Here is a 26526-nt window from a genome sequence, read left to right as displayed (position 1 = left end):
GGAGGGAAATTCAAATCCAGAAGTTAAAAAGGGAACAAGAATAGACACCCAAGGCATCAGAATGAATGCAAATGAATTATTATAGATAAAAACAAAAGAAATTATGAAAGAAATCCTTTTGCATTGTCTTTTGAAAAAAATTGTAATGCTTTTCTTTTTTTTTTAAGAAAGTGAGCTTCTAATAAATCCAGCAAAAACTAAGAACAGACAAATAGAGCACATTATGAATGGGAAATAGGTACAATTACCCACCATGGTATTAAAACAGTTTTTGGTGGGTGTCCTAGGCTAGTACATTTGAAGGTAAAGAAATGAATTTCAAAAGAAGTATAAATTGCCATTCAATGATCCAAGAAGTTTTAAAAACTGGAAGATAGGTAACAATGGAAGAAATTTTAAAACTTGTCTAAAAGCCTACTTGTCCCCCCAAATGACGGATCAGCTTAGGTAGCTTAATTAATAAATTTTAAGTTATGTACAGTTCATCTGACACTTAAAACTCTCCCAGTGTGCTTAACATCAAGAAAAGTTAGAATAATCCTGACACAATACCTGGGAAAGATTAAAGAACAATATTTTAACTGAAATAAATATTATCAGACCAACTCCAATAGCATGGTATACACATGAGCTATGAAAGTTTATTCACAGAACCCAGGGGAGGATGAACATTTGAAAATCTGTTATAATCATATCAATAGGTCAGCAGGTCAAAGGAGAAAAAATATTTCATGTTCATCTCAGTAAATAACGAAAAAGCATTGGATTACATTCAAAATCGTTTTGTATCATGTGGCAGATAGAAAGATTTTGGAATATAGAGATTTTTGCCTAAACTCTAAAGCCAACATCATAATTGAAAACACTGGAGGCATTAATATCAGTCAGAGTAAAACAAAGGCAAGATGTTACCCTAATGGCCTTTAATTATTTAACATTTTTCTGGAAGTACTAAGCAATCCATAAAGATAACAAAAAATATATTTTTCTTTTTTATCAATATTTTTTATTGCAGTATAGTTGATTTAAACTGTCGTGTTAATTTCTGCTGTACAGCAAAGTGATTCAGTTATACATATATACATTCATTTTTAATATTGTTTTCTATTATGGATTATAATAGGATAATGAATATAGTTCCCTGTGCTATACAGTAGGGCCTTGTTGTTTATCCATTCTATATATAATAGTTTGCATCTGCTAATCCCAACCTCCCTATCCTTCCCTCCCCCTTGGCAACCACCAGTCTGTTCTCAATGTCCATGATACTGTTTCTGTTTCATAGATAGGTTCATTTGTGTCATATTTTAGATTCCACATATAAGTGATATCATATGCTATTTGTCTTTCTCTTTCTGACTTACTTAGTATGAGAATCTCTAGGTGCATCCATGTTGCTTGCAAATGGCATTCTTTCGTTCTTTTTATGGCTGAGTAGTATCCCATTTTATATATGTACCCCATCTTCTTTATCCATTCATCTGTCGATGGACATTTAGGTTGTTTTCATGTCTTGGCTATTGTAAACAGTGCTGCAATGAACATTGGGGTGCGTGTGTCTTTTTGAATTATAGTTTTGTCTGGATATATGCCCAGGAATGGGATTGCTGGATCATATGGTAGTTCTATTTTTAGTTTTCTGAGGAACCTCCATACTGTTTTCCACAGTGGCTGCACCAACTTATATTCCCACCAACAGTGTAGGAGGGTTCCCTTTTCTCCACACCCTCTCCAGCGTTGTTATTTGTAGACTTTTATTTTTAATGCTGTAATACGCTACTTTATTCAAAGTGTCATATGGTCATTGTCCTACATAATAATTACTTGACAGATAATTATCCAGGTATTCAAATACATTGATATTTTATCATAAAATAATTATTTTGGTAGACTCTAATAAAAGTTTTTAAATGATTTTACATATTAGCCAACTTGATCTTTATAATAATCCTACAAGCAGATTAAGTAGGATAACAAAATTGAATGAAATGGGTAACATTACGTTTGCATATAAGCTGTTTGGAAAATTCAAGAGTCTATTTTTAAAAGGTACATAGTATTTAAAAACATAATTCAGTAAGTAAAAATATACAGAAGCCACTGTATTTCTTAAACAGAAAATAAATTTAGGGGGAAAAAGGTGTCATTCACTATGGGGAAAAAAACTAGGAATAATCCTGAAAAGAAATAGCACTAAAACAGCAACAACAGCTATGAACAGCTGACCTTTTATTGAGTGAATACTTTGGAGCAAAGAACATTACATATATTACCATATTTAACAGAAAAATAAGATAACAAGGGCTATAATAAAGAAAACTTATATTTGAATAAAAGATGTAATAGAGGAATAGAGGTACACTATATTTCTTGAAAATAAATGAGAATATGGTGATGTCAGTTTTCTTCAAGTTAAATAATCCACATAGACTTTGTTTTAGAATTTCTTGAAGTGACCCAGAATAATTAAATGTCAGTAATCGTCAACATTTACTGAAAAAGAAGAGTGATGAGTTACCACGTAACTACCAAATGGCAAACATAGCAACCTGAAATGATCAGAAACTGAGGTTAAAGTCAAGCAGTGGGCCAGTGGGAGAGTGATATAAAATAACCAATTTCAAATTTTGTTTTCCCCCTTTTTAAATAACACCTTTATGCCATCCTCAAGTATCAGTACGGTTTGCACATCACAGTAGTAATATGTTATTATACTAACAGCTACCACCAAAATTCTTCATAGGAGAAAATTGTATTTGGTTGGGAAAAATTATTTCAACAAATTATTAAGAGTAGAAGGTGAGATCTTTGCAACTTGGTTGAAGGTGGATTTGCTTTGCTTAGAAAAATTGAAAAAAAATTATATTCACTTCGCAGGAACAGGAGTCAGGATTTCGGTGGCAATCCAAACCAATATGAAAGGTGACCAGTATGAAAGCAGAAACTGCTAAATACTACCAAGAGCTGTTGAACAGAGGACAGGCCATTTGAAAGTTGGATTTGGCAGTTTGGAAGTCGTTGGTGAACTTGACTAGGATAGTTCTGGCCAGAAGCTCAGTTGGAGGGGGGTCAGGAGTGGGTGAGGGTCCAGAAGACGATTCGCTGAGCCAGACAACTCCCTGAGAAGTTGCCCATTGCCGAGGAGCAGAGAGACGGGGTATCAGCTGAGGGGGTGTGGGATCCAATGAAGTTTTTCTGGTTTTGTTTTTATTTCACTATGATGTTTATTATCATGTTGGAGCATGTTTCTGTGCTAATAGGGAAAGCTCAGTAGCAAGGGAGGAAGTGATGTTGCAAGAAAAGAAGGGGCAGATGGGTAGAAATGGCACACCTGGACCAAGAAAAGGGCTGGCGTTTTTTTGTTTTTGTTTTTTTTTTGGCCACGCTGCACGGCTTGCGGGATCTTAGTTCCCTGACCAGGGATCAAACCCCAGCCCCCTGCAGTGGAAGCGCAGAGTTCTAACCACTGGACCACCAGGGAAGTCCCAAGGGCTGGCCTTTGATGGATCGTGTACACAACAGGGTTGCCTCCCCTCCTCTCTGCCAACGACACTGCTTCTTATTTACAGAGGAACCAGGTAGCAGAAGACACACCCCTCAACTTCCTGCCACCAGCGCATCAACTGGATCTGTGTCTGTCCAGCCCTCTTTCCCTCTTGCTATATAGCAGAGAAATCTCTTCTAAGCCCAGTCCTATGCATCTGCTACAGAAATTATTTCCTCCCAACTCTCAGTGACCTTGGCCTGTCCTAATCTCTCTTTTTCTTGTATCTTCAGCTGTTCCTTCTCTGCTGGTTGGTTCCTTCCCGTGAGGCTTTATCTATGATCAGAGTTTTCCAACCTCAAAATAGAATGACAGTTAAAAATCTGTCAAATATTGCTTCTTTTTTAAAAAATATAAATCTGATTCTTTTTTTTAAAATTAATTAATTTATTTATTTACTTTTGGCTGTGTTGGGTCTTTGTTTCTGTGAGCGGGTTTTCTCTAGTTGCAGCGAGTGGGGGCCACTCTTCATCGCGGTGCGTGGGCCTCTCACTGTCGCGGCCTCTCTTGTTGCGGAGCACAGGCTCTAGGCGTGCGGGCTTCAGTAGTTGTGGCACGTGGGCTCAGTAGTTGTGGCTCACGGGCTCCAGACACGCAGGCTCAGTAGCTGTGGCTCATGGGCTTTGTTGCTCCGTGGCATGTGGGATCTTCCCAGACCAGGGCTCGAACCTGTGTCCCCTGCATTGGCAGGCAGACTCTCAACCACTGCGCCACCAGGGAAGCCCCAAATATTACTTCTTTAATTCTGGCTTGTTCTGGTTTCATTGTGTATAATCTCCCACCCCAATTTTGAGACTGACTTTTGCTGCAAGCACTCCACTGAAACTACTCAAGGTTCCCCTTTTCCTGGCTAATTCAAACTTGACTTCTTTAGTCTCTGCGTAAACAATGCTTACTCCAAGAAGTTTCATGTAACCGTCTCTGCTTGGCTAAGCCATACTTATCCTTCCACTCAGATACGGGCTGTGTGTCCCACCTATTTGATACCCAGTGAGGCATCTCTTATCATAGCACTTTCCATACTCAGCTGTTATTGCCAATTACTTAGATGTATTTTGCAGCAGATCATTGTACTAGTTGGGATAAAGATTATGCTGTGTAGAAAATTAAACCTAAATCCCTAGTGGCCCAATACATCAGAGATATCACCAATGTTACATGTTCATTATAAAGCTGCCTATAGCAGCTTTATTTATAATAGCCAAAAACTGGAAGTAACTAAGATGTCCTCTAATAGGTAACTAGACAAACTTTGTTATATTCATACAATGTAATGTTATTCAGCTATAAAAAGAAATGAGCCACAAAGGAACTTAAGTGTATATTGTTAAGTGAAGGAAATTCATCACTGTGTGATTCCAAGTGTGTGACATTCAGGAACATGCAAAATTCTAGAAACAGAAGAAAGATCAGAGAGTACCGGGGGTTGGGAGGGAGGAATGGAAGGATAAACAGGAGAAGCACGAGGGACTTTTAGGCAGTGATTCTACCATGTATGATACTGTAAAAGGGATACATGACATGATTTTGTCAAAACCCATAGAATGTACAAAACAAAGAGCAAACCTTAATGTCAACTATGAACTTTAGTTAATAACAATGTATTGTTATTGGTTCATTAGTTATAAAAATGTATCATAATGAGATACTAGTAGAAGAAACTGTTGCAGGGGCAGGCATATGGGAACACTGTACTATCTTTCTTAATTTTTCTGTAAATCAACAGCTACTCTAAAATATATAAAGTCTATTCGTTCGAAAAACATGTACTATCTTTCTTAATTTTTCTGTAAATCAACAGCTACTCTAAAATATATAAAGTCTATTCGTTCAAAGAAATATGTACATATGTACATAGAAATATCCAAAGAAGAGAACTCTAGGCCCAGATAGCTTCACTGGTAAATTCCAGTAAATATTTAAGAAAGATGTAACATCAATTCTACACCATCTCTTCTAGAAAACAGGAGTGACTGCTTTTCATCTCATTTGATGAGGGAGGCCTGCATTACCCATTACCCTAACACCAAAACCAGATAAAGACAAGAAAAGTCCTCAACAAAATATTGAAAATTCAAATCCAGCAGTATGTAAAAAAGGACAATATACAACCACCAAGTGTGATTTATCTGGAGAACGCAAGGCTGGTTCAGTATTCCAAAATCAAAGTAATTGTCGTATTATTAAACTCAAGAAAAAAATTTGAGAAAATACAACATCCATTCATGATATTAAAAAAATAAAACCCAACACTCTCCCAAAACTAGGAATAAAGGGCATATACAGCTAACATTGTACTTAATGGTAAAAGACTGAACGCTTTTACTGTAAGATCAGGAGCAAGGTAACTTGTATAATCTCATCTCTCTTATTCAACATCATACAGGAAGTTCCAGCCAGTCCAATGAGGCAAACAAAAGAAATAAAAGGTGTCCATATTGGAAAGGAAGAGGTAAAACTGTCTCAGTTTGTAGATGATACTATTGTCTACATCGATGGTTCTCAATCCTTCAAGGGTGCATTTAACAACGTCTGGAGATGTTTTTTGGTTTTCACAACTAGGAGGTGAGCAGATGCTACTGACATGTAGTGAGTAGAGGCCAGGGATGTTGCTGAACATCTTCCAGTGCACATGACACAGCCCCTCAACAAAGCATTACCTAGCCCAAAGTGTAAGTAGGTCTGAAGTTCAGAAACCGTGGTCTACATAGGAATTCCCAAGGAAACTATGTCAAAGCTCCTAGAACCAAGTAGTTTAGTGAGTCAGAGAATACCAGGTCAACATACAAATATCAATTGTATTTCCATACACTAGATATAAAAAAGAATTAATAGTGTGCATTTATGGTTTGTGTTCTTGCTCTACTCTGTGAATATGGGATGAAGTTAAAAATAACTAGCACTTTTTAAGTGCCAGGCACTTTATTTATGTTTTCTCACTTTAATCTTCTGAATTTAAGCATGAAGAAATAGACTTGGTAAAGTATCCTTTTTCAAATCACACTATTAATGAGGGCTTTACCCAAGCTTTGAACTAAGGCATTTCACACATGAATGCTTCTAATCTTTATTATGTAATAATTCTTGCCCTGTTAAAATCTACCCTGACAAATTCCTAGGTTAGAAAACACTTTCTGAATACTTTAATTACAAAAATGTTTTATTCTTTTTATTGAGAAATTAGTCAATTAGTGTTAACTAAATTTCTTACTTCAAGTGCTTTTTCTTAAATTTTAAATTTCAAACTCGTATCTTTTTTTTTTTTTTTTTTTTTGCGGTACGCGGGCCTCTCACTGTTGTGGCCTCTCCCGTTGCGGAGCACAGGCTCCGGACGCGCAGGCTCAGCGGCCACGGCTCACGGGCCCAGCCGCTCCGCGGCATGTGGGATCTTCCCGGACCGGGGCATGAACCCGTGTCCCCTGCATCGGCAGGTGGACTCTCAACCACCGCGCCACCAGGGAAGCCCTCGTATCTTTTAATATAATTATACTAGAGCTTATTCAAATCCCATGTACAAAGTAGTTAAACAATTTATACTTTATTCCTTACCTTTCCTTTCTTTAAAGAGGGCTGGTCGAAGTAATGCCAGTATCTTTTCTAATTTTATGCCTTTAATTTTTTTAAAATCAGGGATGAAGACATCAATAAACTTAGTATTACTTATATTCTCTTCAACATCACAAAACTGAGATATTTGTTGTCTTTCTAGGTATTCTTGGAAACTGTTGAAATCCAAAATGTAATTATAAACTGAAGTTTAATAATCATGCCAGAAAATTAAAATTGATAATATGTTCACAAATAAATTAGAGTTTAGTAAAACAAATAAAAATTGAATTTCACATAAAGGTAAGTTATATCTCTCTATCACATCAAAGAATATGTATTTAGTTCCACCATTATTGAACCAATCCAAAAATCAGTTACATGAAATCATGTATGTTTGATTTCATGAGAGGATTTTAAGGAGACCAAAATAAAATATGTTAAAAAATTTTTTTCTTTCCTCTATGTAAAGCTTTCCAGATAGTTTCTATTTTTCCTTTTAATTTTGTCTGTGAATCAAGGCTAATTTAGGAATACATTTCATGTTTTCAAATAGATAAGACATTTGTATCATTTTATTATTTATTTCCAACTTTATTGGATTATAATCAGCAAATGCATGCGGTGAGATCTTAATTTTTAAAAATTTGTTAAGGTTTTCTTTGTAAACAAAGCAAATTTATTTGTGGGATTTGAGGTTATATATTCATATTTCATATATTATAGATCATTTATTATACACAATTATGGAATATGTATTTGCCATCCCTATATACCCTTGCTTTTTTGTCTGCTGTGTATTGAGATCTCTGACCATAAAGTTATTTTTATCCAGTTCTCCTTGTTTTTCTGGTACTTGTATCTTTATGTAATCTATGTTGTTTGGGGCATACATTTTTTGACTACTCTATCTTCTTCATAAATGTTTTCTTATACATCATATCCTTCTTTATCAAGTTTACCACTTTTAATGTTCAATTCTAATACTTTATTTTTCCTGGCTAATTTTTTTACCATTCTTTTATTTTTTTAAATTTTTCTTTGTCTCTTCTAAGTAGAATGTAGATGAGTACAGTTTTTAAAACTTTTTATTTTGAAAAAATATAAATTGACAGAAAAATTGCAAGATCAGGATAATGAACTTTAGATTCAACAGCTGTCAGCATTTTGTCACATTTGTTCTTTCTCTTTCTCTCTCATCCCCCAATGAGAGTGTGTGTGTCTGTGTGTGTGTTTTGGCTTAACCATTTAAGAAAAGACTGCAGATATTTTCACCGTTCACCCTCCTAAATACCTCAGGAAAGCTTACACTGATATAAGACTATTATCTCATGAACAGTCCATATTCAAATTTCAGCAATTTTATAATACTCTCCTATCGATAGTAATTTTTCCTAATCCTGGATCATACATTGCATGCAGTTGCCTGAAGTGCCTAGGCTTCTTCAACCTCTAACAATGGCTCAGTCTTCCTTGTCTTTTCTTTTTAATTTCTTTTTTTTTTTTAACATCTTTATTGGAGTATAATTGCTTTACAATGGTGTGTTAGTTTCTGCTTGATAACAAAGTGAATCAGCTATAGATATACATACATCCCCATATCTCCTCCCTCTTGCGTCTTGTCTTTTATGATACTGATATTTTGAAGACTCCAGGCCAGTTGCTTTGTACAATAGGCTTCTCATTTTGGATGGTTTCAAACTATGGAATGGCCCCATAGTTTCCTATTACATTCTGAGTATGATACTTTGGGAATACCACACCAGTATACATCACAATAGGAGGTACAGACTGTCAGTTTTTCCCATTATTGGTGATATTAACATGGTCAGAGTGGTATCCCCCAGTTTTCTCCATTGAAAAGCTACAATTTCCACTTTGTAGATAATAAGAAATCTGAAAGGACACTATTTGAAAATGCATATATTATTCATACAGTGGATTTAGCACCCACTGATGATTTTTGTCTGCATCAATTATTATTATATGGTTTTTAATTTAGTTTGTTTTTGACCTTAATCTGGTAATCTCTACATTTGACAGGATAGTTAACCTTCTCGTATTTAGTATAACAGCCATATACCTGACTATATTCCTTCCATCTTACTTTATATCTACTCTTTATTCTACATGAGAGTTTATGTCCTTGATCCTTTAGGTTCTGGATCTACTTTAAAAAATGGCAGGTGGAAGTTTACAGCACCTGTTAGGCCATGTCTGCAGAAAAAGAGCTGTGAAAACTGATTCCCAGGAAAACATGCTCCCTACCACTTCGTGCGGCCTGCTTGGGTCGATGCTCAGGATAAACACAGGCCAAAGGAAAAGAGGATGTCCATTAAAAGGAAAATACTGCAGACTTTGCAAAATAACATCAACACATCTCATTCCACCCCAATCCCTCCAAGTGCTTAAATTGTTCATCTTATTATGTGCATATTGAAAAACTGGAGACAACTGCTTCCAAAAGTTGGATGCAGTAGACACCTACCTGAATAACAGCACCAATGGAACACTGACTCCTCTTATGCCAGCTGTGTTAATAGTGTTTCACAGAATAATTTTGTTAAAAAACGGCTCAAAAATTCTGGTATGAAATCTGGTATCTTTTTGAGCCCAACACTTCCCACCCAAACCTGCTCTCTAGCCACTAAGTATCATTTTCCCTTAAAACTCACAGAGTAACTACACTGTTTACAAAGCCCTTTGTCAGCAGTTGATTTACCCTATGAGTTGTTCTATCCCACTTCAAACTGGAAATTAATGATATTAGGGTCTCCCTGCTACCTAAAAATTATGACATCGCTAGGGAACAGCAGATGGACCTACTCAAGAAAAGCCACTATAACTTATTAATAAGACAGCAAGGAAAGTTCCAGAGATGCTCAGCCTAAACATGCAATGGAGGTGGGCTACCCAGAAGGGGGAGACACACATCACGAAGCCTCAGGACTCAGCTACTCTGAACTTGGTCCTGCTCACCCCCCTTTCTTTCAGACATGGCTCTGTTAATTCATGGGGTGAGCACTGGAGTTTCTGCATCTTCAGAGGAATAAAAGGCACAAATGGCAAGCGCATAAAACCAACAGTCTGTAAATGACTTATGTTCACTTTCGTATATTTACAAACCGTTAACAAAAATATACAACTGTTTAGTTGTTAGCAATTTCTCACCACTCACTCACTGCCTTGAGTAAAAGGGCAGAGTACTTTGGTGTCTCTATAGGACACGGAGAGGCAGAACTGGCATGTGGAGAGATGGGAGAGGGGGCTGGCTTGGGAGGGACTAGGCCTGGTCCCGTTCTACCCCAGGAGGCCAGACTGGTGCACCCAGCATTAGAGAGACAAATGGGAAATTCTTCCCTTTGTAATCCTCTTGACATAAACTTTGAGGGCAACTCCAGCTTTGTTGAATATATAAAATTTTAGACTGGAAGGAATAGTTGTAGCTTCGACATAAAGATGTTTGTCCTTTTTTTCTTTTTGGCCATGCAGTACAGCATGCAGGAATCCTAGTTCCCTGACCAGGGATCAAACCCGTGACCCCTGCAGTGGAAGCACGGAGTCTTAACCAGATGGACCACCAGGGAAGTCCCTGAAGATGTTTGTCTTTAGATTTGTGATATTTGGACATTACACTCCATTACCTACTAACACATTGTAAACAATTCATTTCCTGGTCTGGAACTACCTTTCCCTCTTCAGCTTCATCCCCGAGGACTTGGCCGTCTTCTCGTGGTCATCCCACGGTTCTTTAGATTCCGTCTCAGAATTAGATTCACTTTCATCCCAGGAAGGCCATTTTTCCTTTCCTTGCGATACAACTAGAATATAGCTTAGGCCACTTGTCATAAAAGAAACAAAATCTTCAAAGTCAGGCTACAAAATAAAATAAAATAAAATAATATTATTAGGCTCCCCAAATGGATAGAGTACAATGGTGTCCCCTACCCAAGTCAAGGACATCTTCCCCTTCATGATCACTGGGCAAGAGAAAGTTACACACAATCCTCTTGTTAACAAACACATCTGTGAAGGACAGAAGTTCACAGCTGGCAGGGACTGATCTTAAAGATAGTCTAATAACTACTCTCAAACTGCCGGATGCTTCCAGATCATCTGGAGGGCTTGCTAAAACACAAATTTCTGGTGTCCAGCCCCAGACTCTACGACTCAGTAGGTTTAGGGTGCCCAGGAATTGGATTTTCTCAAAAGTTCCCAGGTGATGCTCATGTAGCTGGTCCAACCCTTTCCCGGGGCCAAGAGAGATTGTCTGAGCGGCGCGGCTAGTTTATAAAGTGCCGTTCAGTAGAACTTTCTGTGACGACCAGCATGTTCTGTGTTCTCCAGCATATGTAACCACAGGCAGCTGCTGAGCACTGAAATGTGACTACCGCCACTTGACTCCGAATTTTTAACTTCATTTAATTTTAATGAATTTAAGTTCAAATGGCCGCATGTATCTAATGGCTACCATGTTAAACAGTGCATTTCTAGAAGTCTCCTGATGCCCCCGAGCCATTGCACTTTCTAACACGAAGCTCTGCCCCCAGGCAAAAGAGAATCTAAAAAATAGCTTGACAGAAAGGATGTACCTTTAAGTAAAGAAAGGATTAAAGCTTTCCTGTGAAGTTTCCCACAGGCAGCCTTCAACCTGGGATAAGGACCTACAGGAAAGGCCTGGATATTCATATCCTGAGGGCTGATGCGGGGAGTCTTAGAGGACATAGCATAAAGAGATCTTCGCTCCAACAAAACACAATCAGAGCATCCACTTTTGCCTGGCTGCCTCTATTTCTACTGGAGATTTCTCCATAGTCCCCATCTTTGGATTAACCAGGATATGGACACCAACAGGGACACCTAGAGCTTACTTGGTTGGTCAGACTCATTCGTTTTTCTATAATGAGGATCTTAAACTTACAGGAATCCACTGTATTTGACAACACAATGGCTTTTTTAACTTTCTTACCTGGTCTGCTATTCGGCTGTAGAAGTACCTCACTTGTCCTTCAGTGAGCAGTTTCTTATCCTCTGCTTCTATGACAAACTCTGCATCGATAATCTTCAATTAGAGAGCATGGTCAGGTCCACATGTGTCGTGGGACCACACAGGTCAAACAAGTCAAGGACATTTGTTTCCTAGGCTTAATAGACCCCCCAGATTTGAATGCATTTCATAATTGTGCCTCGGCACAATCCATGGGACACGAGGTCGGAAGAGGCCCCAAAATATGCAAACAAAGAAGGTCTTTTTCACGCCCCCTAGTATTTAAGTTTTCACGGCTGGAACCAGAGATTCCACAATATTTCTATTGTTTAAGTGAATTGTCTCAAGATGAAAAAAGAAAAAAAAAAATCTAATTGAATTCCAAGAAAGATACAGTTTTCTGAATCATTCAAAAAGACATACATTTACAGGCACTTCTGAACCATCTATTTTCAAAATTGTTTTCAGTTTCCTCTTCTAAGGCTTTCCTTCGTTAAGTCTGTAACCTGTAATCTAGTATATCTTATTCTGATGGCAACAAAAATGTCCAAATTACAGGGAAGGATAGAATTTAAGATGCAGCCATGCTTTGTCTTAAAATTTTTAAATTTAATGACAAATTCAGTGTGCATGTCACCCAAGTATAGCAATGTATAAAATGGACCATCTGCTTTATAGTAGTTTAATTGTTGCTGCTTTGGCTGAAGAAAGAATGCATGATGGGAAGTTCATCAAGAGATACCCAGCCCATCCTGACATGGTTCCCCATGTGACCTCCTCTGTAGCACATGCAACATTCTTACAAATTTCAATACAATTTTGTTGTTTCAACACAACATCTTTGTTCAGGGGTCAGCAAACCACAGCCCACAGTCAAAACCTGGCCTGCCACCGTTTTTGGAAACAAAGTTTACTGGAACACAGCCATGGCCATTTGTTTATCTACTGTCTAATGCTGCTCTCTCGATAATGATGGCAGAGTTAAACTGCTGTGACAGAGATCACATGCCCCACAAACCTGAAAATAGTTACTGTCTGGCTCTTTATAGGAAAAGTCTGCTGACCTTTGGATTAGAAAGCAATTTTGCTCTAAAAATTTTTTATTTGGGCTCTAAAAGCAAAACCTTAAATGCTTCCTTAGGTTATCATGTATCTAAAAAGGACCATACGTTTGTGACAACACACAGGGAATAAAGCAAGCTGATGTGAGCTTAAACAAGTCTGCACTGCTAACAACTAAACACAAGAAATCTGTTACAATCCAATGCAAGAACTGTAATTTTTATCATTTATATTGGATGCTGGTAGAGCAGAGTTATTTAAATAAGGATGTTGAATAGGTCTAGCCTTTGTAAGACAAAATATTCAAAGAAGACAAAACATTCATTCACACGAACCAGAAGTTCATTATATTCTGTTTTTCTCTAAATAATAAGCTTGTCTCCAAATTGAAGATTAAGGGATTGTTTTTTTGCAGTTAATTTAACAATTAATTTTACAATTAATTTAAACTATCCTTGGGGAAATATCACTTACTTTTTCTTTAATTTCTTGAACTTTTCTAGCAGTCACAGCATTGGGTTTGATAATGGCAATGCTGTATAGTTGGTCTAGGGAAAAAAATAGAAGAATTTCATTTTCTTGGCACAAACTCTAGAGAATGAAGGATTTGGCAATTAGAAATGTAAACTACTAATGTCCAGTGAATTTTTGTCCATCAACAGCTTTGTTATTATGGCATTGCAACTACCAAAGAGTTTCTACTTAGAATCAAAGTAGAGTTCCTATATTTGCATGCAGGAGAAACATTCACAAGAGTTTGTAGTCAGTAGGCCGAAAAAGAAAGAGTAGGTGGGCACTAGTTTTATTTTATTTTATTTTATTCTATTCTATTCTATTCTACTGTACTCTACTTTTTCTATTCTATTGCCACATCACACAGCTTGTGGGATCTTAGTTCCCCGACCAGGGATTGACCCCAGGCCCTCAGCAGTGGGAGCACAGAGTCCTACTAACCACGGGACCGCCAGGGAATTCCCGGCACTAGTTATTTTAATACAATTCACGTGCATTAGAATTGCACCCATGATCCATCCAGCTCAGTATCACTAGTGACGACAGTTTCAGTGCAAGCAAACATTACAAACCGATGGCTGTACCATCTATGAATTTATCCACATTTATCTACACATTCTGATGATGAGCTTTTAGTGCAGAATAGCTCACTGAGCAAGCAGTTTGCCTCTGTTCCCTCCAGGGTGTGAACACACACTAACACGCCCACTCCGACAATCCAATGAAGGCAGGAAGTTGTCCATCTTAGAGTAAACCAGGAGTGTGGGTCATCAAGGAAGAAATTATTTTTACAAGTTTCTGGAAGATGATGAAGGATGAAATAAGAGGAAACTGCTGTCCAGATTACTCACAGGGCACAGGAGCCCCTGATTGAGGGTAACCTCTGAAGGCAAGGCACAGAGACCAAAGGCAAGGCAAGGGGAGCAAAAGAGATTGCTTTTTTTTTTTTTTTTTTTTTTTTTTGCGGTACGCGGGCCTCTCACTGTGTGACCTCTCCCGTTGCGGAGCACAGGCCCCAGACGCGCAGGCTCAGCGGCCATGGCTCACGGGCCTAGCCGCTCCGCGGCATGTGGGATCTTCCCGGACCGGGGCACGAACCCGTGTCCCCTGCATCGGCAGGCGGACTCTTCAACCACTGCGCCACCGGGGAAGCCCGAGACTGCTTTTTAAGCTGAATCCAGTATCGCACAAATCATCATTGATGCTACCAGTCCTTTATCAATTAACACTGGTGTCACTACCAGCTTTGTGCTGCAAGTGATGCTGTAATGAGCATCCATGTACACAATTTCCCTCACTATTACTTTAAAGTAGATTGACTTACCAGCACTTTCATAGCTTGCTTCCCCAGCATCCTCTGAATCTGAGTCTACAAACACAATTTCATGATACTATGGAAAAGGAATGGAAATAAAACAGTTACATTTTAATACGATAGTGAGTTTTTAGAAATTTTGTTTTTAATCAACATTTATAATCCAAGGGATAGAAAGTAAAGTGGAAATGTGCCTGCATTTATCTAACACTACTTTTCCCCAACCTTCCCACTAAAATAAAATTAGGAATAAACAGAGTGGGCAGACGATGAGAAATAACGCATATATATGCTGTATGGAAAATGCTTAAAAACAAAATGTTTAAAACTTGAGAGCACAAGGAATAAAATAAGAAAGAAGCAGAGATTAACAAGTAAGAAAGCAATAAACATATAATTATTATGGTAAAGATTGAAAGGGCATTTGTATGCTTCAAGATCCATTCCTGACCATTGCCCTTAGTAAATTAGGAACAGAGGGCTTCCCTGGTGGTGCAGTGGTTGGGAGGAACAGAAAGATACTTCCTTAACTTATGAAAAAAAAAAAAAGCCTTTCTCAAAACAATAGCCAATTTCCTACTATAGAGTAAAACACTAGGAAGGATGGGGGATTCTTAATTTCTGGAGAAGTCCTGAAAGTGCTTCTGTGATTCTGTAAACAACCTGAAAGGTTTATATATTTACATATATACATTTCAGGGGCAAGAGATTTGCAGAATTTCAGATTCTCAATGGAATATAGACCCAAAAGTGTTTGGAAATAACTACACTGAAAGCATTCACTCCTATTATAGTCAGAAATAAGATAATTATGCCAGCTATAACTTCAAAGTGACCTGCCTTGTATTTATTGGACCTGCCCTGACAAACAGGGCAGCAACTAACCACATAATGCTGTATTTGAGCACCTGAAATGAGGTTAGTCCAAATTAAGATGTGCTGTAAATTAAAAATACACAGCACATTCCAAAAATTTAGTTTGAAAAAATAAATCTGGAATACCTTATATTTTACATTGAGTACATATATTTTTAAACATTTTATTGACGTATAGTTGATATACAATGTTGTGTTTAATTTCTACTGTACGTCAAAGTGACTCAGTTATACATATATATATATAACATTATTTTTTCATATTCTTTTCCATTATGGTTTATCATAGGATATTGAGTATAGATCTCTGTGCTATTCGGTGGGACCTTGTTGTGTATCCATTCTATATATAATAGTTTGTATCTGCTAATCCGAAGCTCCTAATCCATCCCTCCCCGCAACCCCTTGGCAACCACAAGTCTGTTCTCTGTGAGTCTGTTTTTGTTTTGTAGATATGTTCATTTGTGTCATATTTTAGGTTATACATATAAGTGATACCATATGCTACTTGTCTTTCTCTTTCTGACTTACTTCACGTAGTATGAAAATCTCTAGTTGCTGCAAACAGCATTAATTCATTCTTTTTAATGTCTGAGTAGTATTCCACTGTATATAGGTACCACATCTTCTTTATCCATTCATCTGTCAATGGACATTTAGGTTGTTTCCATGTCTTGGCTATTGTAAATAGTGCTGCAGTGAACATAGGGGTGCATGTATCTTTTTGAATTATAGTTTTGTCTGGGTATATGCCCAGGAGTGGGAGTGCTGGATCATATGGTAGCTCTTTTTAAGGAACCTCCATACTGTTTTCCCCAGTGGCTGCACCAATTTACATTCCTACCAACAGTATAGGAGGGTTCCCTTTTCTCCACACCCTCAACAGCATTTATTATTTGTAGATTTTTTTTTTTTTTGTAGATTTTTTTAATGATCACCATTCTGTCCAGCGTGAGGTGGTATCTTATTGTAGTTTTGATTTGCATTTCTCTAGTAATCTAAAAACTGAGCATCTTTTCAGGTGCCTGTTAGGCCTCTATGTGTCTTGTTTGGAGAAATGTCTATTTAGGTCTTCTGCCCATTTTTTGACTGGGTTGTTTGTTTTTTGTTATTAAACTGTAGGAGCTGTTTATATATTTTGGAAATTAAGCCCTTGCTGGTCACATCATTTGCAAATATTTTCTCCCAGTCCATAGGTTGTCTTTTCGTTTTGTTTATGGTTTCCTTCACTGTGCAAAAGCTTATAAGTTATATTGAGTACATCTTTAAATGGCAATCTTTTTAATATACTGGATGTAAGAAAAGATGTTTTAAAAATTAATTTCACCTGTTTCTTTTTTTATTATTTTCAATTGACTAGTAGAATATTATAAATTACGTATGTGGCTCACATCGTGGCTTGTATTTTATTACTGTTACTGCGCTAGACAAGGCAATTGATAAGAAAACTAAATAATAGCAGTGTCCAACAAAATGGAGTAATATAAAATAAACATAAGATATTAATAAATTTCTTACATACCCACTATTATTCATGAAAACAGGATGTCATTCTGCAGGAACAACAATAAAGCCACGTACAGAGCGCACATAGAGAAAGCTGGGTACAGTACAGCAATTAGAAGAATGTGTTTAAAAGTCGTTCTGCCTGACTTCAAATTCTGCTTTTACCTCCTACTAGTTGCCTGTTTCTAAGGAAAGGACATAATGTTTTTAAGCCAGTCTTATCGTTCATAAATACTTCATAAGCTTTCTCCAGGTTCATATTCGAGATGACAACATAGAAGGCTCCTGAACTCACTTCCTCCCTCAGACATACCAAACCTACAGCTGCTTGTGGAACAGCTCCCAACTGAGTGACTCCTGCGTATCAGACAAGTGAGAAAAGAACACATACCTAATGGGGTAGGAGAGGCTGAGTCACAGTCTCGCCATAAACTCCATCCCCGGCACAGCAACATACAATTGAGAGGGAGCTCACAACTCCCAGCATCTCCATGAGGACTGAAGGGCTAGAACCCAACATCTAGTGACCTAAGACTTCCAGCTGAGAGATGGGGCCCCCAAATACCTGGCTGTAAAAGCCCTGGGGCTTGCATCCAGACTATAGTAAACTGAGCTCTTAACAGGCTTGGCTTGTGCTGGACTCCCTGTGGCTATCCCCCCAGGGCTCAATGCAGGGGCCTATTTGCAAATCTGATAAGCTATAGCCTGAGGGTCAGGCTTCTAATTTAACACAGGTCTAGGGGCTAACAGCAATCCTTTCCAGAGACCAGGGAAGCCAGCAGGGGCCATCTTCATGCTCTCCCTCTGCCCCGCTCCAGGTCACTAGTGTCTTTGTGAAGATAGCCTGTGTGCACATCTGGTACCCTGGCTTTTGTGGCTGTTACTCCAAGGACACAGCACTTGATAGCCCGGCTCTGGCCCCCAGCAGGGCTGGTGTCCCTGGGTTCAGTAGAACCAGCAATGGATAAACCATCCAGACAGCAAATCAGTAAAGAAACATTGGACATGTTAGACTAGATGGATTAAACAGATACATCCCGAACATTCTATCCAAAAGCAGCAGAATACACATTCTTCTCAAGCACACATGGAACGTTCTCCAGGACAGATCATATGTTAGGCCACAAAACATTTAAGTAGATTGAAATCATATCAAGCATCTTTTCTAACCACAATGGTCTGGAAGTAGAAATCAACTAAAAGAAGACAACTGGAAAATTCACGATGTGGAGATTAAATAACATGCTACCGAGCAACCAGTGGGTCAAATTAGAAATCAAAAGAGACATAAAAAATCTAGAGATGAATGAAAATGGAATTACAGCGTACCTAAACTTATGGGATGTCACAAAAGTGTTCTAAGAGTGAAGTTCATAGCCTATATTAAGAAAAGAGAAGGATCTCAAATAAACAACCTAACTTTACACTTTAAGACACTAGAAAAAACAAACAAACAAAAATGAAGCCAAAGTCAGCAGATGAAAGAAATAAAGATCAGAACAGAAATAAATAAAAGAGAGACTAAAAAGACAATAGAAAAAAAAAATCAATGAAACTAAGAGCTGGTTTTTGAAAAAATAAAACAGAACTTTAGCTAGACTGTGAGGAAAAAAAAAGAGAGAGAGGACTCCAATAAATAAAATTGGAAATGAAAGAGGAGACATTATAACTGATACCACAGAAACAAAAAGGATCTTAAGAGACGATTATGACCAGCTATGAAATCACTCTCTCAAAAAGTTATCTGCCCTCCCGTGTTCATTGCACCATTATTTACAGTAGCCAAGATATGGAAACAATCTAAGTGTCCATTCATGGATGAATGGATAAATATATGATATATATATATACATGATGAAATACTATTCCTCCATAAAAAAGGAGGAAATCTTGCCATTTGTGACAGCATGGATGGAGCTTGAGGGCATTAATGTGAAATAAGTCAGAGAAAGATAAATACTGCATAATCTCTCTTATATGTGGAATCTGGAAAAAATAACTCATAGGCACAGAGAACAGAATGGTAGCTGCCAGAGATGGAGGGTGATGAGTAGGGGAATTGGGTGAAGGAGGTCAAAAGATACAACTTCCAGTTATAAGATAAATAAGTTCTGGGGGTGTAATATACAGCATGGTGACTATAGGTAATAACGTGTATTGTATATTTTGGAAGTTGCTAAAAGAGTAGATCTTAAAATTTATCATGAAAAAGGTTTTCAGACAAAAATTAACTATGTGACATGAAATGTTAACTAAGTGTAGTAATCATTTCCCAGTATACACATATATCAAATCATTATGTTGTATACCTTAAACTAATAAAATGTTAGTTGTCAATGATATCGATAAAAGTGGGATGTAAAAGATTAAATGAGGATATCTTTCTGAAAATCTTAGCAAACAGTAAGTCCACAATAATTCCTACTTACTATAATTTTCAAAAAGAAGTAGGGGGAGTGGGAAGAGGGAGGGAGGAAGGGAGACGGAGAGAAAGGAAGGGTGAAGATTCCCTGAAAAACAAGAAAACCTGAAAATGTCCTTGGGTGAGAAAAATCACTATTGTAAATGTAAATTCCCCATATTTGTCATTTGTCAGTTTTCCATCAAAATGTTCATTTTTTTTTTCCTTAATACTTTTAAAGTACTTTGTACACACTATGGATATTAGCACGTTGATACACAGTGCAAGCTTTTCTCCAAGTTTGCTGCTTTCCTTTTAGATTTTATTCAGACTTTTAAATAATCAAATCTATCCATTTTTTCTTTTTTGATATCTCTGCTTTATACTATACTTACGAGGCCTTTCTCAACCTATGACAAGATAAATGTTTTCCAATATTTTCTTCTAATATTTCATGCTTTGTTTCAACATATTCAGCTCTTTAATTCATCTGAAATTTGTTTATGTATATGAGGAAATAATACAAATCTCTTATACAAATAGTTAACCCAATATTACTAAGTTTGTTTTGTGAGTTTTTTATCCTTTCCTGATGTAAACTGACACTTTTTTATAGTAAATACTTAATAAAAGCTTGAGCCTATACCTTCTCATTATTTCTATTTTTCAGTATTTCTCAGCTAGCCTCTATTTTTTGTTTCTTTTGTTTCTTGTTTTTGTTGTTTTGTGTGCATGTGTGTGTGTTTAAATAACACCAACCACTCCTATTTATCTGCCTATATTTCTGATCACTTTCCTATATGGCTTACTTTCTTATGCTATTATGTTCATATCTCTACATGCTTTATGGTTCATTTCTGAATTTTAAAATATTTTATTATTACACAGGTAATACATTTCACACCCATAGGATCTTATTCTAAGCATCCTGTTAAATAATACTCTATTTTTCATTTGTCAGTCTATCTTGGCCCTCTTTCCATATCAATAAACAGAGCTAGAAGATACTAAATAATATTCCACTGTGTGAATTTGTATAATTTATGACATAAGTTACAGACATTTATGTCATCTATTCACTGTTGCTAGGCATTTAGGTTAATTCCAAATTTTTAATAACACAGACAACACTGAAATAAACGTCATTTTCTATAGTTGTTTCATTATCTTCTTAAGGAAAATTATTGGAGTGTAATTGCTCGGTCAAAGGATATATGTGTTTTTTAAGGCCTTTGATTCATATTGCCAAAATACTTCCCAAGAAAGGTTGCACCATTTAGACACCTAGATAGCTATAAAACTAGGGAAAATGCTTTAGGAAAACAAAACAAAAAAAGACATAATGGATCTTTTTTTAAAACTAATTTTTAAAAATAAAATTATCAGGAATCCAAAGTATTACCTGAGGGCGAACCATTTCACCTGCTGCAATTTTCCTCTCCTCGTTGATCAAGGTAATAATTTTTTGACTCACAAGTGGTGCATTTGCACCCTTGATTTTTGCAACAATTTTGCCATTCTATAAGGGGAAGCAAAAACAGGAAGGAAACTCATTTTCAGGATGGGTCAAAAATTAACACTTCAGCTGGACTAACTCACCCCACCCTGACCCACCAATCCCTTTTTAGCTACTGTAATTAGTCATTTTAAAATAAGTATTCGTGATATAAAAGTATTTCCATTTGGTAAATCCACCTCTTTGAGTTCTACCTCTAATTTATCTGTCCTCCTACAACCAAAGACAGGCCATCGCTGCATTAAATTTTAATGGTTCTGTACAGGCCTCCCAACACTACTCCCCCTAATTATTTTTGATACTATTTGCCTTTGTCTGTCTTTCAACACATATTTACTAAACACCAGTTTACTAGCATTGTATCAGGCATGATGGTATGGAATAATAGTCCTTGTACCTAATGTAATTAAATTACCGAAAAAAAAAAAAAAGCCAACCCCACAAACACATTTGAGATAACAACCATGACAGGTACCACCAAGAGAGGTACAGAGAGCTGGGAGCATCTATAAGAATTTGTTCTGATCAAGAACATTAGCAAAGGTACTTTGTCAATATCAGGAAATTAAAATGTGAAGGATAGGTTAAGAAATAAAAAGGAGAAGAAAGGGCATTCTAGGCAAAAGGAATAGAGCCACAAGCGTCCTACGGCTGGAAGGGAATATGGCAAATAAGGCCAGTGGAGAAAGTGAGGGGATGCCTGGTATAAGACGAAGCCCAACAGCTAGGGGGAGCCATACCGTTCAGAGCCTTCTGGGTCATGGGAGGATGCTGCTTTATCCTAAGTGCGGTGGGCAGCCTTTTGAATGTTTAAACATAGGCAGGGACCACAATTAGAAATGCTAAAGATCCGTGTAAAGATCATCTTACCTACCATATAGAGAAAGGGTTAGAGGTGCAGTAGAAGAAGCTGTTTGTATACAAATCGGAAGCTATTCTAGAGGTAAAGATGGGAGAGACGGTTGCTCAGTCTACGGCGGTGCTGTTGGAGATGGAAAGAAGGGAAAAAAGCAGACGAGTGTGAGAAAGACTTGGGTAGTGAAATTAACAGGACCAAGGTCTGGTGTGCATGGGGTGTGATGTAAGGAGAAGTCACTACAATGACTTTTCTGTTTCTGACTTGAGAAACTGAGTAAGTTGGGATGTTATTCACCAAATGAGGCAGCTCTAGAAAATAACGTTTCCAATGGGGATGGGGAAGCCCAGGAGTCTGCTGTTGGACCAGTTCATTGTGAGATGCCATTGAGACACCAGAGGAGAGATCAAGGGCCCAGTTGGATACACCAGTCTGGTGCTCAAAGTATAGGATTCAGCTGAAGACATGAACTTGAGTTATTGATATATGAGGTGATGATTGAAACTATGTGTCGAAGAAGTTTTCTAAGGAGGGTATATAGCATGATAAAGTGGATATGTAATGGCTGCATGAAGAAAGGTGAACCTGCAAAGGGGAGGGGGAGTAGGATCTAGGAAGCAAAAGGAAAACCAAGTCACAAAAGCCAAAAGAAGAAAATGTTCCAAACAGGAGGGCATGGTCACCACATTTACTGCATTTGAGAGGTACAAAACGATGAGCACCTAAAAGCATTAATTATATTTAGCAACAGGCTGGATACATTAGCAACAGCCAATTTGGTGGAATAATCAGAAAGAAGTTAGATTGAATGGGTTGAAGAATTAATGGGATGAGAAGAAATGGAGTGGAAATAAATATAGAAACTCTTCTGAGCAGTTTAGCTGTGAGGTAAAGCATAGAGGCGAATGGTAGCTGGAGAGGGACGTGGTATCAAAAAGAGGTATTATTTCTTTTCATTGGAAAGATTTAATCATATTCAAAGGCCAGTAAGAAGGCTCCAGTTGAGAAAGGTTTGAATGAAACCTGACACTCTGTTTACTATTTCCCACTAAAAGGAACCGCCAAGAGCTTTCTAATATCCATTGAAAAAGCCCTTCCTGCTGAGACGCTGGAATGAATTTGCTGTCAGCTAAGAATGCTGCCCACTGCAAACGTGGTTTTGTGGTCACAGATTGAGATTCTTTTTTTTTTAAATTTTTATACAATGTTTCAAGGTTACTTTCCATTTGCAGTTATTACAAAATATTGCCTAAATTTCCCATGGAGATTCTTAAATTAGAACATGGAACAGGGAGCAACGGATGATAACAAAGTCTGAGGCGTGACTGGAGGAGGTGCGTTGGAAATTTCATTGACAGTTAGGAGGTGAAGAATCGAGAGGCCAGGATGTTGAAGCCCCAGAGTGATGGCAGCACGTGGGTTTGAAAGGAGGATTTGGGGCCACATGCCAAAGTCTTCAGGGTGGGCATGGGTCTGCTGCTCAGATCTGACTCGCTCAGCAGGTGATGGCCACCCCAGAGCTGCAGACGCTATATGGTGGCCATCTGCTCAGCCTCTCCTCCTCAGTCCCAGGCTCCCAACTGCTGCTGCTACTAAAGCCTTCTCATTGTCCAGTTAGCCCGCCGAGCCCACTTCTGCCCTCGTGCAGTTACCTAAACGACATCTAGGCCAGGGCTCAGCAAAGTATGACCCAGTACAGAGATAGTATTTCTGCAAAGCTGAAACACTTACTCTCTGGCCCGTTACAGATAAGCTGGCTGACCCCTCACATAAATCATCAAATCCTTCCTAGCCAATTCCTAGCCAACTGACATCAAGATCTACAGTGTAATTTTTAAAATTCAATTAACCTAGTCATTCACCTCCCAGAAATAGCTGTGAGATTATTGTTTAACAAAAGCAAAAATTATATCTGACAGGTGTTTTTTTGTTTTGTTTTGTTTTTGTTTTTTTTTTTTTTTTCTTTTTTGCTGTACGCGGGCCTCTCTGCTGTGGCCTCTCCCTTTGCGGAGCACAGGCTCCGGACGCGCAGGCTCAGCGGCCATGGCTCACGGGCCCAGCTGCTCCGCGGCATGTGGGATCTTCCCGGACCGGGGCACGAACCCGTGTCCCCTGCATCGACAGGCAGACTCTCAACCACTGCGCCACCAGGGAAGCCCCTGACAGGTGTTTTTTTAATAATTATTTATAATATCAAAAAATGCCTTTTCAACAGCAAGAGAACAGTCCAAACCCTCTCTGGGAGGTGTTTCCTTACTATCCCAATTCTTTAGCTATGTAGCAGCTATGCTCTGTATCACACAAGTTAGCACTTACCCAGATATTCTTCTTTTAGAAAATAGCACTTATAAGGTTTTTCTGATTATTAAAGTTGTGTTTATCTTGGAATATTTGGAAAATTTTGAAAAGTATAAGAAGAAGATTTAAATTACGCATCCTTTCCCCATACATAGAAAACTACTATTAACTTTTGGTGAATACACTGCCTGCCTTCTTTCTATGCATTTGTAAATACAGAGATGAAAACAATATACATTACAAGATAGTGATCAGACAAATATTTCCTCGTATTGGTATACATGAATATTTATAACCATTTCTCTTCCACTGGGTACCCAAGACATTTCCAATTTTTCACTCCTGTAAGTAATAATTCATCATACAAGTCTCTGATATTTCCCTAGGAAAGGTAAATACCATTTTATTTTTCTTTTCCCTGATCAACTAAATGCGTGGTAGTCTAATCTTCTCAATCCGTTATGAGCTCCTACAGGTCAAGTTATAAATATTTTAATTGACAAGCATATTTAAGGCAAAAAAAAGTCTACAGTTACTGTCATCAGAAAACAGTTCCAGTAGTTGTACAGTGTTACTTGCTCTTTAGCTGCAAATTGGAATCTGATAATACACTTGAGAGGATAAATATACTTACAACACTAAAGAGAAAAACAGGTTCACATTTATCTCTAAATGGCTGCAAAGTCACAATGCTGTCAGCTTCCGCCTGAAAAAGATTATTTCATATAATAATAAAGGACGCTACACTCAAGTCATTTGATGTACTATATTCAAAAAATGCAGAGATACTTTTTTCTATGTTTACTACAACATTTTATGAGTATGTTATAGCTGTTTTTAGAATCAGATTGCACATTCTGGCAGTTCAGACCCAGCATCATTTGGCTTCAACCTTACTTCTCACTGTTCATCTTTACCCAACCTGCAGCTAAACTGAGCTCCTGTGGTCTGCGTTACACCACCTGCACTTTCCCCCTTGTTACCTGCTCCTGCCCTTCCTTTTCCAACCCAGCTCGAATGTTCTCCACGAACTCTGCCTTGACCCTCCTGCCGCAAATCATCTCCCCTCCACATAGCACTTCACTACCCTTCTCTCCGGGCGCCTATAGTTCCTTTCAATATTGTACTACCGTTATAGGGACCTAGCTCATCTCTGTTTGGAGAGCTGCATGCAGAGAGAGATGATGTTTTATACTCACCCTCGCATGTCACCCCCACCTGATCAGTCAGAGGGCCATGCATAAAAAGGAGCTTCCTAAATGTTTCTTGAATAAACTGGTGGTCAGATTTCAAAGTCTTTGATTTTAAAGTTTTCTCACAAATTTCAAGTTGTCCTAAATTGATTACCAGCAACTATATATTAAGTAATAGTATGTTCCCACATATTAACATAACATCCCTTGGGCCAGCTGTCAGGATACGTTGTGTTGTAGGGTCTTCTACATAAGAGTTGTTTTTTGGAACCTAAGGCAATTGTTTTCAAACTGGGATTTCTAGAGGTGCCTCAACCGTGGCCAAGGATGGTGAGGGCAGAGCGGAGCCAAGGTCCCTCAGCCCTGTGTCAGCCAGCTAGAGGGGCTGTGTTGTAATCTTTTTTTGGCATATTGAATTCTACATCATTCTCTCTCTTTCTTTCTTTTCTTTCTCTCTCTCTCTTTTTAAAAAAGTAGGTTCTATTGTTGAAAGGAACTAATCTATAATATTAAAAGACAGCAGCCAAAGATTACATTTAAAAGTAGTCTAGCCATCATTGCAATTTTTATATTATAATAAAGTGTTAACAATTAAAGCATTTGGTAATATTCCTTAAAAACTATAATATAAAACATTTACTGAATTTTTATATGTATAGGCATAATGTTAGGAGAAGTCTTCAAGTCTTTTAAAAGGGGAACATAATAGAAAAAATTTGGTACTGACCATTCAGCTTAGGGTGATTTCAATAGGTAATGAACCTCATAGGTTTTAGTTTTGGACTTATGTTTACAAGTTCAGAAAGGATCCCTTTCCCTGATAAACTGCAGGAAGAAAAGTATCCAGCAGAGGGCGCCCCTCCATTGCGCCCGGCAGAGGTTTGGAGACTTCAAATTTTTTTTTTCATTGTTG

At 37.8% G+C, this 26526-nt stretch overlaps 2 protein-coding genes across 4 annotated transcripts in view; one reads left to right on the top strand and one right to left on the bottom strand.

Annotated features, from left to right (window-relative positions):
• Positions 1 to 26526, top strand: part of PNPLA8 (patatin like phospholipase domain containing 8) — a 141739-nt gene that overhangs the window by 15308 nt on the left and 99905 nt on the right. The gene's annotated exons all lie outside the window — the stretch shown is intronic.
• Positions 1 to 26526, bottom strand: part of NME8 (NME/NM23 family member 8) — a 36784-nt gene that overhangs the window by 7539 nt on the left and 2719 nt on the right. For both annotated transcript variants that reach the window (XM_032642757.1, XM_032642756.1), the window contains 7 exons: positions 25055 to 25126; positions 21153 to 21269; positions 14977 to 15043; positions 13614 to 13687; positions 12060 to 12152; positions 10779 to 10966; positions 7094 to 7266 (listed from right to left, as the gene is read on the bottom strand). In XM_032642757.1, coding sequence (XP_032498648.1) covers positions 7094 to 7266; positions 10779 to 10966; positions 12060 to 12152; positions 13614 to 13687; positions 14977 to 15043; positions 21153 to 21269; positions 25055 to 25126 — 784 coding nt within the window. The remainder of the gene's footprint in view (positions 1 to 7093; positions 7267 to 10778; positions 10967 to 12059; positions 12153 to 13613; positions 13688 to 14976; positions 15044 to 21152; positions 21270 to 25054; positions 25127 to 26526) is intronic.

This window comes from Phocoena sinus, chromosome 9 (genome assembly GCF_008692025.1).
Source record: "Phocoena sinus isolate mPhoSin1 chromosome 9, mPhoSin1.pri, whole genome shotgun sequence".
Taxonomy (NCBI): Eukaryota; Metazoa; Chordata; class Mammalia; order Artiodactyla; family Phocoenidae; genus Phocoena; species Phocoena sinus.
This window is presented reverse-complemented; position numbering and strand designations above follow the sequence as displayed.